Raw genomic sequence first — 16,507 nt, 5'->3', positions numbered from 1 at the left:
ACTCTTCTGTCAGATAGTCATTAAATCATTGAGAAGGTTGAATCTTTATTTAATACCCCTGTTGTGTGATTATTCATGGAAAGTGTTGGATAGTTTCCTGATTAAAGCTAGTGATGACTTAGAATTTAGTGATTAGAGACTAAAAGCTTAATGTCTATACACAAGAATCTACATCAAAGGTGAGACTCAAATCTGACAGATCCCTGAGCCTCTAAGTTTAACCCAGTATCCCAGGGCTAGCCTAATCCTGCCAGGGCGGAAACAGTGCCAAGTTCAGAAGGAAGCATGCATATGATTTGTCCCTTATGGAGGAAGGAGTAGCATGCCTTTTTTAAATAATAATAATAAAAAAAAAAAAAAACACCTATAAGAAAAAAATGATGAAGTTTGATTAGCCCGTTTTTCACAAAGTGGAACAACCTTTAACTGGAATTATATCCAGATATTTCTGAAGCTTCCTCCAGAAATCTATTGTGATTTATTTACAAGGGTAGCTTTTTTGATCTTTTGAAACTTTTTGTGGGGGATCATCATTAAGGAATAATGAACTTCATCTGCTGCAGGTTGTCTCTTCATTTTTAGACAATACTTATTTTGGAGAAGATGCAAGAAACTGTGCTGTTTATAAGGCAAATAAAACATTGCAGCCCTCGCACTGTGATTCCAAACGTGAATGGATATGCAAAATTCCAAAAGGTAAAACTGTTCATAAGATCTTTACTGTAGGCCTGCTTTCTAATAATCTATAGCACTTTCCCAAGTGAAGAGTTACAGAGATCTAAAATGTAAGCACCCTGGACCACAGTACCAACAACCTCCATGATGAACCACATTGTACTATTTTAGCAAAGAATGTGTTATAGGGGAATGAAAAAAGACACCAGTGCAGTATGCTAAGTCAGTTACAGGAAACAAGGATAATCGACTATATTATCCTGTGGAGTGTTATGATTTGTTAATACAATCTGGAAGAAATGTCATGGTCACATTACAAGCAAACAAAATTACTTGTCAAATGAGTAAGTAAAAAACACCTAGCACAGTGTGTGACACACAGTAGGCCCTCAACAAGTGGTCATGTCCTTCCTGCTTTAATCAGGGGCCTCCCTTGAGCCTCCTCTTCAAGTATGAGAATTAGCTATATACCAAACAGCACAAAGTACCTGGTTTTCAAATGGTCTTTGAAAGGTGAAGTACAAAATATTGTGTTTAGAGCGGAAGTAATTCAGAGATCGCACACCTGCGAGAAAAGGTCACTCAAAGTGGTTTGCTTTCACTTCGCAGATGTGAGACCCAAAATTCCACCCTGGTACCAGTACGGTAAGAACTGTCTTGAATTTCTAAGTATGTGCTATTACATACCATTACTGTATATTACAGTCCTCCAATCAAGTCTCTTTTTTCTTATGTCAATCTAGAACTAATTTGTTCAAATTAACAAATCAATAATAAATAATCGACTTAATAAATGTCACTAAATATGATTAAAGACTAATATCATAGCTTAACTCCATTTTCATGACACCTGATTTTCAAATATGCATCTACCCCAGAACTTTGAATACAAATGAAGGTTTCTTATATGAGATAGACCAAGGAAAATAAGAAAATTATATATGTATGTGTGTAAATATATTTGTTTATACACACACAGAAATTTTTTTTTTAAATGCTGAGTGACCAAATTATGAATTTGGGGTCAATCATAGTATATCCTATTTAAGTCTGCATTATATCAGTCAACAGTTTTTGCATCATTGGCATTGTTTATTTTTCTTTCAGATGCACCCTGGCTCTTTTATCAGGATGCAGAGTACCTTTTTCATACCTATGCTTCGGAATGGTTCTCCTTTGAGTTTGTCTGTGGCTGGCTGCACAGTGATCTTCTCACAATTCATTCTGCACACGAGCAAGAATTCATCCACAGCAAAATAAGAGCGGTACTTGAATACAATTAACCATGAGAAATTTAGAGCATAGCTCCTTCTTCTGTCCTCGGGAATTTTTTTCTTTGACTTTAGACACTTATTTACGTTTCATTAAAAGCCATAGATTTTTGAGAACCTGTTTTTTTCTGATACAGAGATTAAGAGAAAATAATAGAAACACAGGTTTATTATGTTGGTCAGTCATTTCACTTCTTTTATTCTTTTTTTGTTGTTGTTCTTTCTTTAATAGCAACAATGGTTAAGTAGAGTTTTACTGCTTCTCTGAGGTTCTTTTGATCATTCAACACGTATTTATTCAGAGTCTACTCTTCTAGGGCTTTATCAGTGATTAAAATTGTCCAATACTATTGCTTTCTGGGAGATTAGTCTGGGAAGAAATACCGTAATCAATATAAGTAAATAGAATTACATAATATTTTAGGAAAAGATAAATGGATAAATGGCATGGAGGAAAATAAAGCACAAATGAGGGACAAAGAGTACCTGGGACAGGGTTGCATAGCTATTTTAAAGTTTTGAATTTTACTTCCAAGAGTGAGATATTTTTAAGTTTGTCAAGATTTACTATACAATACAGAAAATAGTAAGAAATGATTTTCCATTTGAACTTAGGATAAAGACTAGACTTACTCTTTTGAGAAGCTAGGCTAATTAGAAATGAGCATACAAAACCTGTTAAATGATATTAGAAATAGACTGCCAAGGAATAGAGTACATTTTCAGTGTATTTCTTCAACAAGCATTTATTGAGCATGAGGTATATGTTGGACACTGTGGTATTTGTCAAAGACACAGAAATGTGAAGCACACAAAAATGAGATGCAGTCTCTATTTTTAAAAAGCTGGAAATAATGGGACGTAGAAAGTAAAAAGGAAGCAGTATGTACAAATTACCAAGGAGGAACTGAGGGTGGAAAACCTCACTCCCAATTTTCCCTAGGAACTCTTGGAAAGTAAGAAAAAGCCTTTTTTCTTTTTCTGTAATTTAACATTATTTCATAATCTCCAGGAATCCTTTCTTGCTCTATCACTTTTCCATGTTTGTAAGTTGACTTTTAAAACAAAGGTCTTGTATCTAAGCATTCTTTACTTGTAAGAGAAATGTCTTCCTCACCGCTCATGGGGCTTTCTCATTTCTGTAATCCTGTTGGATGCCCGCACAGCCTGTGAGATGCAGGCAGGTCAGGACTGCTATGGAATGTTGATGGCAATGCTGAGAAACAGAGGGTTTAGGTGACCACCCCACAGTCCCACAGAAACTCAGTTGAAGACCAGGCACCAGAACCAGAGGTTCCCCACTATTGGTTTGTGAGCTATTTTACCACCCTTCCGCTCCAGCAAATGGAACACTCAAGCCAAAATCGTAATGTTAAGTATCAACAAATTGCATATCATGATGTCAGAAAATATGTTTATTTCTTTAGTTAGACAGCAGACGCCTCACCCAGGTGGTAATAACAAAACATCCAATGAATGGCTGAAAACCAATCCATCAACATGGCAAAGCACACATCTCATTTGGGCCAATACTTATCATAACAGTGTCAGGTGTTGTGCTAGGTACTCATATTTGATGACATTTAATCTTTCCAAGAACTCTGTGGGGAGTCCGTTACTAGTACCTTTTACAGATAAGGAGGTTAACACTCCAGAGAAGTACAGCGATTTGGTTGCACAGTCGCTAAGTGGTGGACTTTGGAAGTGACCCCAAGCCATTTGACTTACAACATCATTTAAAAACCCTCTACTGGCAGCAAAACAGTAGCTTCAAGGGTAGAAAAGAGCACAATGCCTTCATTATATTAACATGCTGGTCCTAAAACTCCTCCCCCCAAAGATGGCTCCAGCTCTGTCTCAGACATGAATAATGAAGGGCCTCTTTGATCTTTCCAACAGTTTAGCTCTCTTGGGAACATCTGCGGGTCTTTTTTCTTCAACTTTCTCCTTTTTGATTCTTCCAATCTTCGGTGGTTGGGAAGCCAGTAGGAATGGTGAAGTTAATGCCTCCCATACAGGGAACAGTAAAACTCATGGGTTTAGCAGTTTGAGAAGTCATAGTACCATGATCTAGTTGAAGACGAGATATAGTTGTGATCTCAAACAAGAAACACCGTGTGGTGTCTTATATGGCAAAATTGTTACCCAGCCTGTGACCACATTAATAAAGAATGCCCTGTCAGTATTACGGGTGAACAGTTGGCTGATCTAACACCACATTGTGCTACTGAATAAAATGATTAGATGGTATAGGATGTGGAGACTAAGAAAGGGGAAAGGGATCCAAAGGGATAGGGTGTCAATTTAGAAAAAAGGAAGTTGTAGCTTTCTAAAGCAATTCTTAGTTCTGCACAATTTGTGGCCATGTTAGGCACTTTTTGTTGTTGGTGGTGGTGGTATTTATGGTGACCATTTACATTTCATAAGAAAGAAATCCCATACCTAAGAACAGACTACGGAATGAATTAGTCCACAAGTTATTTTATTCCGGGAGGAGAAACTAAACACGTAAAGTAGTAACTCAGAAATGCGAAAACAAAAATGACATTTAGTTGAGGGGAACAACTAATTATTGAAAAAGAAAGTTGGGTACAATTTTAAAAATCTGAAGCAGAAGTTTTTTTAACGAAATGTGCCCATCTTGGAAAAGTGATGAGTCAGTAGTTTCTGTAGGAGTAACAGAGGCCCACAAGGCATGATGAGACTGAAATTTTGAGTATCTGTTTTTTGAGCCATCTTGTTGGTCAAATCAGTGCCAAAAGAAGTAACAAACTGCAAGCTCTATAGGAGTTGTTTGGCATGAACTACTAGCCAGTTTGTCCATTTGGCTAATATTTTTATGCTGTGTTTGTGCAATGTTTGAATTTTAAAATTTTGATTTTTCTCTTATTTTTAAAAATTAATTTTAAATATTTCTAAAAAAAACATGTATCAAATTTATTAGTAATTTTTTCAAAGTATGGTAATTTAAACCCTTAAAATGACTTTGTTTTGCTATTTTTATGGAAGCATTTTTAAGAGATGATGGTTTGTTTTTCCTTTTATTGTTTAGTTGATTAATACATTGGCTATTGCTGTGTTTTCTTTTTGGTAGTGTTCTACCCATGATGCTATCTGGAATGGCTGTCTGTAATAAAACATAACTGATATTACAAAATCCATAGTCATTACAATTTTAATATTCTTTTATATAAAAGAGTTTCAATGTCTTCCATTGTTATGGTTTTATACCTATGCTAAAATTTAAAACATCCATTGGATTTTTCACTCTGGATATCTTCTAGCTTGTCCTTTGCAGTTCTGTTTCCATATTATAACAGGTTATGATGTGCCATGTGGAAGATTACCATGCTATAATTGAGGTAGTAATAAATATGCCACTTAAGATGCGCTAGTTATAATTTTTCTTTAGAGGTCCTTAATTGGGGCAGTAACAGTCAGGCTGTGATTTCCACTATTGTTGCACGTGAGACCTCTTTAGATTGAAAAAATTGTTGTGGTTCTCCCACTGAGTTCACAGCTAGTCTCAGTGGAACCATTCCAAAGTCTGACAACAGGAATCTAAATTCAGCATGTAAGAACACGTCCATGAAACAACACCTCAGGGATCAAAAATTATAGTTGCTCCATGTTGTATTATTCTCAAATTGCTGATATGGCAGACAGCCACAATGCTTAAGGAGTAAAAATACCTGTTTATAAATTAGCGTTAGAGAGCTATGTGGTTCTTTTATTATGACTTGAAAGTCATATGGGAAAAAAAATTATATTATACACACACACACACACACACACACACACACACACACACACACACTGGGGGTGCCAAAAAAATGCATACAAGTGGACACTTTGGTCAACGTTGCTCAAGCAGTACTTCACCATAATCAGAAGTGTCTGAACACTGATGGTAACCACTTTGAGCACCTCTTGTAATTGCAGAAGTCAAACATGATTTGTATTCATCTTTTGTTATTGGTATATATTGAGTATTACATTTTAATACAGTTTTCCTTTCTTAAAATCTGTATACATTATTTTGGCACTGTGTGTGTGTGTGTGTACATGTGTGTATCTTAAAATGTACATATATACATATACATATACATATACATATACATATACATATATATATATATATATATCTTAAAATGTATGCCCAAGTCTTTACAGAGGAAATGGAAGTGCAAATTTAAATATATAATGTCTTCAAATTAACAGGTTCTTGCATAAATAATTGGGTTACATTTCACACACACACAATAGAGTATGTTGATTTAGAGATTTTAGAGAAATGCTTATTGCCTCTTCTTCTTTTCTAGTTTAAGAGGGAATTTCAATTTCCTGGGCCATAAGTCCAGTATTACATCTGTTTTAATGTGTGTCTGTGAACATGTGCACGTGCATTGTGTTTCAATTTTATACAGTATTGTACTGATATCTGTGTTATAAATAATAGTGCAAAATCAATAAAATATGAAAGGATAATTTTCTAGTTGTCAAACACTGGAAATTCGGTAGTATTGTTTCGTCCTTTATTGTATCTCTGTATTTGAAAGGGGGAGGGTGCTAATACTCAGTTTAAAAGTTTACCAATCAGACTAATGCCTAAAATTCAAAATCTTTTTACTATTGATGTCTTTGTGCCTTGAATTGTTTTTCAAATAGTGTGACATATGTGATGAACTTCTATAAATTGCTAAGAGGACAAACCACTAAATTTTTAGTCTTTTAAAAAAGGAATCTACAGTCCATTTTATTTTACAATGTTACTTTTTATATCCCAATTATGAGACAAAATTTACTATTAAATACATAGGGAAAGTTGTAAGAAAGATATTGCATGTGTTGTATGAAACTAAAATTATTTTCAATATTTGATTCCAATTTTCCTTCATAATGAGGAGGGAATAGTTTAGAATAATGAAGTTTCAGGTTTTCTCAAGATGCCAGGCCTTAGTGTATGTACTTTTCTTTAGATAATTGGGTAAAATACTGAAGAATAGAAAGCTATTAACAGCAACCCCATTAATCTTAATAATGAAAAGGGAAAACAACTGAATAAGTGCTGACATTTTCTTTCCTTTTTTTTTTTTTTTTTTTTTTTGAATAGCTATCAAAGTATGGTGTAAATTGGTGGATTGGACTTCGAGAAGAAAGAGCCAATGATGAATTTCGGTATGGACCTAGATTAATTTGCATTTAATTTTGTTTGGCAGGTTTATTTGCAGAATAATAGACAGGATCTTAGTGATCAATTTGTTGAACAGGCTTCAAACATTATCTTTAGCTTATACATTTTTATGTCCCTAACCAAAGACATGAGTATATTTTTTAACCTAATAAAACATTATGCCTTCAATTCATACCCCAGTACTCCAAGAATAGTGTTGGAGACTGTACGTGCAGAGTGAGAGAAAACCTTAAAATTTTTAATTTTCCTACAGCTGGAGAGATGGAACCCCTGTAATCTACCAGAACTGGGACAAAGGAAGAGAAGGATCTATGAATAACCAGAGCCAGAGATGTGGCTTCATATCATCCATAACAGGTTATTTTATTCATCCATTTTGGGGTTTATAATACAAACTAATAATTTGCAGGAGACTTTTCATTGCATTGGTTCAATGAGAAAGTTTTGTTTGGTTATTTTGCTTTTCAACTGAATGTGTTCAATTTCATCAATCTTAGGCTTAAGGATGGCCATTCCTACAGGTTATTCCATGCGTCAATGTGGAAATAATTTACATCCAGAGAAGTCCTTCCTCATGAACCAAAACAGCACCAAAAATGGGCCAATTGAAATGGGTCAAAACTATGCCTGCCCAATACTATTCCCTATAAAATTTCAGTATGGGCCCATTTTTTAATCTCTTCCTAGTATCCAGTTTATAACTGGCCAGAACTTTAACCTCTATGAAATTTACTTCCAAATTCCTATTTAAGAAAAAATCTCCTTGAATTCAGTATTCTTTTTTTTAAAAAAATACCTGGCATTCATCGCTGTGTGCCTTAGACCAGCAACTGTTTGCAAGTGGTATTTAGAAGTACATGTATGTTGAAGACTGTTTTGTTAATTCTATTCATCAGCACAGTGTTACTTAGGTTGATTGTCCACTCATTTCCATCCCACTCTTTCTATCCAATAAAAGATAATGATGTTTCCAACTCTGACACATTCATAACAAACTTGTGTGCCAAGTCAGGAGCAGGATAAACATGGAAAGCAATCTTAGGTGTATGCACACATCTTTAGAGAAAGTTAGGAAAGAACAAAACCGTGTGGTTAATCAGCTCGCTTTTGCCAGCAGGTGTCACAACAGCCTATGAAAAGGCTGTTTTGTGATTCTGGAAGACTAGAAGCTACTCTGCACCGAAAATAACATTCCAGCGCCTCCTTCAAAATGCCATCATCTTTTTAGCTCTTATCCCTCATACTAGAAAACTGATTCTGCCCTCGCAATTAACATGCACCCTTGCCCTGTTCTGGAATTTATAACTTGAATGCTAGTGAAATGCATTCTCTAACCTCTGAAAATACAGTGTTTCTAAATGAGAAAACATTTTCCAGGCGGCTTATGACTTTGGCTATAGCTTCCTGAGGGCATGTCCATACGTGTGCCTGTTTTGTTCAAGGGTCAGGATTCTGACCTTCTTTCTTAGAAGTTCATGAGCTAATTCTTCTATATTATTATATTTTCTAAAGAATTGTGAAGTGGAAAAAAAAAGAATGATAAAGTAGAAATGATCCTCTGTTGTTTTAGAATCTTTTCTCTCTTTACATTGACGTTGAATATTTTAAAACAAAAATATTACTCTACAAAGTATTCCTTTGCCTACCAAGTCAAGTAGTCTTAGGACTTAAATCAGTTCTGTGATTTCAGCTGTAGTATTTGTTTATTTAGTTATTTGTTTGTTTTTTGCCTGTGCAAAATTCCTACATGCTTGAATTAGAATGACTGATTTTGGCCCCTTGCCCAGTTAGCGCTTATCCCTAGAGAACTCAATGATTAGTAGTTAAATTTAGTTCAATTTTTAGATTTAAAAGACAAATTATGATAAATCATGGCAGTCATGAAAATAGTGTTCAATAGAGAATGTTTACAAAGAGTCACCATTGTTTCTAGTCATGTCTAATCCATTTTCCCCTCCAGGACTCTGGGCTAGTGAAGAGTGTTCAGCTTCTATGCCTAGTGTCTGTAAGCGAAAAAAGTTTTGGGTCATAGAGAAAGAGAAAGATACACTGAAACAGCATGGAACATGTCCCAAAGGATGGCTATATTTTAACTATAAGGTAAGCTTGTTTTCAAACATTCTCTTTTGTAGATATTAATTTTAGCAAGTAATGGAAAAGTAGGTGTGTCTTTGAAAAACCATGATTTGTCCACTGGACCTGGAATTTTTTTATCACAACTTTTAAGAGATTTGAGAAGCTTTCGATTTAAGGAATAAACCTCTTGGAATAAGAAGTGTTTGTCAGAAACAGTCTTGACACCACCCTTCATTTGTATATTCAGTCATTCATTGTGCGGTATGACTGTTTCATTAGTTGTGATGCGTGTGCATGGGTGCGTGTGTGTCTTAGGCTGTGCTCCCAAATGAGCTGTCAACTCCAGAGGGCCCACACTCCGTCATCTCCTTCTTCCTGCCTAGACCTGGCATAGCTCTGCCTGCCTTGTGAATTGACTGACTAATAATGTACCTCATCAATGGCTTCTTGAGCCTCGTCAAGCTGGTGCTTCCATGCAGAATTGATTTTCTTTTTTTTTTAATTGCTAGTGGGGATATTGCAGGCCAGATTTATTATTCCAGCTACTGCCTCCAATTAAGGCCAAGACTTCCCCTCCACTCCTTTTGCTTTATAATAAAATAACTTTATAGGCCTTAGGTGAAAGTAATTAAAATGCATCCCAAATTTTAAATAGTTACCCTTCAGTTGTGGACAGCCAGTTTTTAGTCTATATGTTCAGTTGTATTGGCAGGGCAGTCTCTCCTTTGTGATCTTCCTCTTTGTTAATTTGCAAAATGTGGCCATTGGGATTTTACATGCATGTACTGAGCACCCACTACATATTTGGCACTGATGTTTTTAGTTGAGATAAAATTTACATAATATAGAATTTATCATCTTAACCATGTTTATGTGCATAGTGCAATTGTGTAAAATATATTCATATTGTTGGGCAGTGAGTTTGCAGACCATTTTCATCTTGCAAAACTGAAACTCCAGACTCATTAAACTATAACCCCTCATTCTCCCCACCCCCAGCCCCTGGCAACCACCATTCTGTTTTCTGTCTCTATTAGTTGGCTTGCTTCAGATACTGTATATAAGTGAAATCATAGAGTATTTGTCCTTTGCTGACTGGCTTATTTCACTTAGCATTATGTCCTCCAGATTCATCTATGTTGCAGCATGTGTCAGAGTTTTCCTCCTTTTTTAAGACTGAATAATATGCCTTTATATATATATATATTTTTATGTATATATATACATATATTTGTACATATATTTACAAATATATATGTGTATATACATGTGTATATATATATATACATGTGTATATATATATATATATATATACACACACACTACACACACACACACACACACACATACACACACACACCAGGGGTGCCAAAAAAATGTATACACATAACTTATACTCATCTTTTGTTATCAGTATATATCATTACAATTTTAGTAGTTTTTTCCTTTCTTAAAATGTGTATACATTTTTTTGGTAACCTCTGTATATATGTGTGTGTGTTATATATATTATATATATACAATATATATAATAAATTATATATACATTAAATTATATATACATTATATATATATATATATATATATATATATATATATATGTAAAATTTTGTTTTTCCATTCATCCATCAATGGACATTTGAGTTTCTTCCACCTCATGACTGTTTCTGTTGGATAATTTCATATATATTTGTCCTTTTGTGTCTGGCTTATTTCACTTAAAATGTTTAGAGATTCATCCATGCTATCGCATATATCAGAACTTCATTCCTTTTTATGGCTGAATAGTATTCCATTGTGTGAAGATAGATACCACATTTTGTTTATCCATTAACCTGTTGATAGACTTAGATTGCTTCCATTTTTTGGCTATCGTGAATAAATATGCAATGAACATTGACATACAAGTATCCCTTAGAGTCCGTGTTTTCAATTCTTTTAGCTGTTTTCAATTCTTTTACCTAGGAGTGGGATTGCTGGGTCATGTGGTAATTCTAGATTTAACTTTTTGAGGAATCAACAAACTCTTTTCCACAATGGCAGAACCATTTTACAATCCTGCTAGCAGTGCATGCCAGCAATTTCTCCACATACTTGTCAACATTTGTTATTATGTGTCTTTTTTATTGGCACCATCCTAGTGCATTGGAGAGTTATCTCATGTGGTTGTGATTTACATTCCCTAACGGCTAATGGTTTTGAGCATCTTTTCATGTGCTTAATGGCCATTTGTATATCATCTTTGGGAAAATGTCTGTTCAAGTCCTTTCCCTATTTTTAAATTCATTATTTGTCTTTTTGTTGTTGAGTTGTAGGAGGTTTTTATATATTGTGGGTATTTAACACCTATCAGATATGTGTTTGGCAAATATTTTCTCCTATTATGTAGGTTGTCTTTCTACTCTTTTGATAATATCCTTTGATGCACAGAAGTTTGTCATTGTAATGAAGTCCAATTTATCTCATTTTTCTTTTGCTGCTCGTGCTTTGGTCATCATAGTTAAGCACACCTTGCCATCTCTCAGTCCCTGAAAATGTATCCCTTATGTTTTCTTCTAAGAGCTTTGTGGTTTTAGCTCTTAGATTTAGGTTTTGGTCCATTTTTAGCTAATTATTGTGCCTGCTAGTTTTTCACAACTACTATAACAAATTCATCCTGGCCGAGGTCTGTAGGGAACAGACACAAAGAAATACCTATCTTGTCGAAAATTCACATGTTTGATACAGACATTGACCAACCCAGAAGCATGAACACAACTGTTCTCGTTACTAAGTACTAAGTCATCATTCCTCCCATCTATAAAAGACGATGTCTTAAGGAAATTCTCAAATCCTTGGCATTAAAGAAATAATTCTTAGAAACTCACAATGGTTAATTTTAGTTCAGCCCTTGGTTATTATCCTTTCCCCAAGTGTTTTTAGCCACACAGCTTAACCTTATGCCATTTTCCTCCTGGGTAAGCACAGGGAGTATGTACCCACATGGGCACAGGAACAGGGATGGTAGGGCCGACCCCATGCAAAGAGCAAGCAAATACTTCCTTTGAGAGGAATAGAGAAGGGCATGAGTAAAGTGCAGACACATACATGAGAGGAGAAGGGCTTTCTGAAGCTAGCTGTGAAGCAGGATTAAAACACCCTCCGTGTAGCTCAGAGTATTTGTTTTAAACCTTTATTGATAACTAACAGCTGGATTGGGATTCACAGCCCTGATCAAATATTTAGAATCCACCAGGTGAGCTTTTTAAAAATATCAAGGTCCAGTGACATCCTAAAGATTCTGATTTAATTGGTCTGCATGGGATCCAAGCATCAGTATTTTTTAAAAGCTCCCTCAGTTATTCTAATGTGTAGCCAATATTTGCCCAACAATGCAACAATAGCACAGCTTAGTCTTCAAGTTATTCAGACGACTTGATTACTAAGGATACTGTCACAGCAGGCTGAGTCAGAAGGTGATCTTTTACAGAGTGAGGTTTCAGGGTCCCCAAGTGTGTCTCTCCATCCACAGTGCCTTCCCCTGCATATTAATGGCCAAAATCCCACCACTGTGCCTTACTCATTTGCCTTAACTCTTTTCTTTATGTTTTTAAGAATGATATTTCTGAGATTGACTCATCTGTCATCTACACCTTGGAATAAGTGAGTTTATCAGATTATTAGAAAAGCTGGTAACAGGGTTGATAACTTATAGGAGTGGAAACCCCAGTAGGGATGGTTCCCCTGATTAATTAAAAAAAAAAAAAAAACTAGAGAAGAAAAACTGGGAGAGAGCAATGACAGACATCACTGACTTCACAGTTCTGAATGACTTCAATATATTATGTCCCATTAAACTTTGCTTCTTGTTTGTCAACTTCCTAAGACTAATTTTTATTGGTTATTTCTAAGAAAAAAAATCTTAGTTGGTTGATTAATTATCTAACGTGTAGAGTTTTAAAACAAATACCAGAAGTGAAGCAACTTTTTAAATGTTCATAAATGATTTCCTCTGTGTTTGATGATATAAAAGAGGCTTGAGAAAGGATTACCCCGGGAAGAATGAATCATCTAAGATACTTGTCACAGCAGCTGTAGGAGGAAGAAATTCTGTGTGTGTGTGTGTGTGTGTGTGTGTGTGTGTGTGTGTGTGTGTGTGTTAGATTAACTCTTGTGTTTCTATTTACATATTTTTATTCAGGGACCTGAATGAAGTGCTAATGGCTGCTTTGCACCATCTGGTTTGGGATTAACCAATATTTTATTTCATGCACAACATAGTTTTTCTGTAAAAAATACTTTCTCTTCTTTTAAAATTTTTTTCAAGTTCTTAGGATTTCATTCATTCATTCATTTAACTGTGTTGGATATTGGTAACTCAATGGTGAGGAAAAATACACACAATCACTCTCTTTTGGAGCTCATAGACTAGAAGAGGAACAAGCATTAGTAAATCAATTAGGAAAATAAGTATAGTTTAAAACTGTGACACATGTGATGAAGGAGACTTACAAAGTTCTAGAAAACTGTAACTGGAGGACCTGACTGAGGTGGACAGAAGGACAGGAAACATTAAAAGTAGGCGGAACAGCATGTGCTAATGTCCTGTGGTGAGAGGGAATGTGACAGAGAAACTAAAGGAAGCATAGAGATCCAGAATGTGGGAAGGGGGATGAAAGTAGGCAAGAGTGATATATGTTAGAGTTTCTGGTTTTTATCCTAAGAGCAATGAGAAATCCCTGAAGGAGGGACATGATCAGGATTGAGCTTTGAGAAGAATCACTCAAGCTTCAGCGCCAAGGCTAGACTAGAAAAGGGCAAGAGTGAGAAAGGTAAGAGCAGTTAAGAACTTATTTCAATAGTCCAGGCAAGAGATTAGTAGCTTGGGCTATGATGATGGTGACAGATGGTGACTGTGGGGCAGTGGGGATGGTTGGGGGAATGAGACATGGGATTTCCAAAGGGTAGGATAGAAGGGGGGATGGAGTGGGAGGGCAAGAATGACTCCTAGGTTTCAGGCTTGTATAAATGCAGCACTGACTGTGTCATTCAACATCAGTAAGAACCCGGGGAGACCACATCATGGACGGTGCAGATGCCTGACCACTGCACTGCACTCCCGAAGCTGAATAATACTGAATGTCAACTGTAATTTAACATATATATAGTCATAGGATGTGGAATACAGCACAGGGAATAGAGTCAGTGGAATTTTAACAGCTATATATGACACCAGAGGGGTAATAGATTGGGGGAGGGGAATTATCACTTTGTGAGGGGTGTAAATGTCTAACTATTACATTGTCTTGTACAGCTGAAACAAACAAACAAAAAAAATGATGAAACCTAAATCTAGAAAAGTAAAAAAACGAAAGAACACTGCAAAAGAACCAAGTCTGGGGGCAAGTTCTTGAATGCTATTTTTAAATTTTGAGCTGGAAATGACTTGGAGACAAAAACAAATTTTATATTCAAAACTTGTTCAGAATACAGGAGGATATCCCTCATTTACCGTCATAATCAGAGATGTGTTAAACTTGATCACGTTTTGTAAATTAGTAACTAAACAGTTTAAATTAAGGATGGTGTACTTCTTGTTGTCGTGCTTTAATTATTAATGACACCATTTCAAAGTGTGTTAGTAAATATGATATATTTTTAGAAACAGTGAAGTCCTGGTAATGGGAGGCTACACTCATATAGTCAAACTAGTAAATCTTGGCTGAGGCAAACGTTGGGGGGCAGGGGTGGAAGAAGAGGGGAGCATGTGTGTGTGTGTTTTCTGGAGAGACTTATTGAGCTAACTGAACCAATAAGGTTCACTGGTATTTATGAATAGTTCATTAGTGTGACTATCTGACACAAGGTAAACTCACATTAAATGATAAGACTTCCTAATAATTAGTATGTGCCACTCTTTGGAGTTTGTAATTAGAGGAAAGAGGAAAAAATGAAAGAAATAGATAAAAGAACAGTTGTCGTAAAATGAAAATCCTTTAAAGCCAATTCAATTTCTTTGTGAAGCAAACAAGGTAAAAGGAACCAGAATTGAACATGTCCTTCCTCTTTTAGTTGGTAACTCAGTATCAGTCTCGATCAGGGTTTCTGGTTTTCATACTAAGAACAGTGGAAAATCCCTGAAGGCTTTACACTGAAGAATGACACGATCAGGACTGAGTTCTGAAAAGAATTACCTGGGCACGATTGACATTTGGGGCTGGAAAATCCTTGGTTCTGGGGGACTGACCCAGCCATTATAGGATGTTCAGCATCAACCCTGGTCGCTAGATGCCAATAGCAACCCCCGCAACTCAAGCTGTGAAAACCAAAACTGTCTCCAGACATTTTCAAAATATCCCCCGAGGGGCAAAGTGGCCCCATTTGAGAACCATTGGACTAAGTCCAGAATACCTGAGAATGTTATTTGACAATCATTTCAGAATCTATTGGCTTTAATTTCTTTCCATAAATATTTGGTGACCTTCTTTATTGTGATGTTCAAAGAGGAGCAACATTTAGTCTCTCGGCTTTTTAAGGAATTTATGATGGGGGAGAAGGGACGGAAGACTGACACCTTTAGAGAGTAAAGGAGGATGAGGAAGGATGCCATTCCAGAGGAGGACGGGGAAGGAGGCTCTCTCAAGTGTAGGCTTCCACACTAGCCTCGAATTATCTTGTAGCTGAGATTTTTTTCCAGTGTCAAAATCTTGAGATCTGACCGACCAATGCTCAGGGTTGTCTATGTTTATTGATGAGAGAATATTCCCATGGAATATCCTTTGAATAAAGTCTCCCCTGACTTCTCTGAATGTGTTATAGCTTTTCTCTTTTCTCTCTCTCTCCTCAACTCCATCTGGCCCTACTAACGTTTAAATTGCACTGAGCTTGGGTGGGGGGGGGGTGAGGGGGGTGGCTTTCCTTCAACCCTGCCTGTCCTGCCTAGTAGTTACTGTTCCTTTGCTCCTCCCACAGTGAGTAACCCCTGCGATGCACAGACATGATCTCTCACGAGTAACGACTGACTCTCACTGCCAAATCCCACAGCTTTCTTTTTGTGTTCGTTTGACATAGTTGGGCACCCTCCCTTTTGTTTCTCCTTCCTAGGTTTCCTTCGTCCTGCCCTAGCTCTTCCCCCTGGGCTCATGTTTTCTCTTCTGTCTCTCCTTCCTCGTGGTCTTCCTGACCACATAGCTGATTCCACGTTCTTGGTGAATTTAAATACCTAATGTGTTTTTGACTCCCCGGTATTTCTTTCTCATTTACAGTAAGGATGTGTATTTCCAAGTGAAATTGAACTAAGCTGTTATCAACC

At 36.2% G+C, this 16,507-nt stretch overlaps 1 protein-coding gene across 1 annotated transcript in view; it reads left to right on the top strand.

Moving 5' to 3' along the window:
* Positions 1-16,507, top strand: part of PLA2R1 (phospholipase A2 receptor 1) — a 99,435-nt gene that overhangs the window by 65,234 nt on the left and 17,694 nt on the right. The window contains 6 exon segments of the mRNA XM_019727258.2: positions 564-696; positions 1,285-1,320; positions 1,783-1,940; positions 7,060-7,124; positions 7,394-7,497; positions 9,101-9,240. Of these exon segments, the coding sequence (XP_019582817.2) occupies positions 564-696; positions 1,285-1,320; positions 1,783-1,940; positions 7,060-7,124; positions 7,394-7,497; positions 9,101-9,240 (636 nt within the window).

This window comes from Rhinolophus sinicus, linkage group LG01 (genome assembly GCF_036562045.2).
Source record: "Rhinolophus sinicus isolate RSC01 linkage group LG01, ASM3656204v1, whole genome shotgun sequence".
Classification (NCBI taxonomy): Eukaryota; Metazoa; Chordata; class Mammalia; order Chiroptera; family Rhinolophidae; genus Rhinolophus; species Rhinolophus sinicus.
The sequence above is the reverse complement of the archived record's forward strand: the minus strand, read 5'-3'. Positions and strand labels throughout refer to the sequence as shown.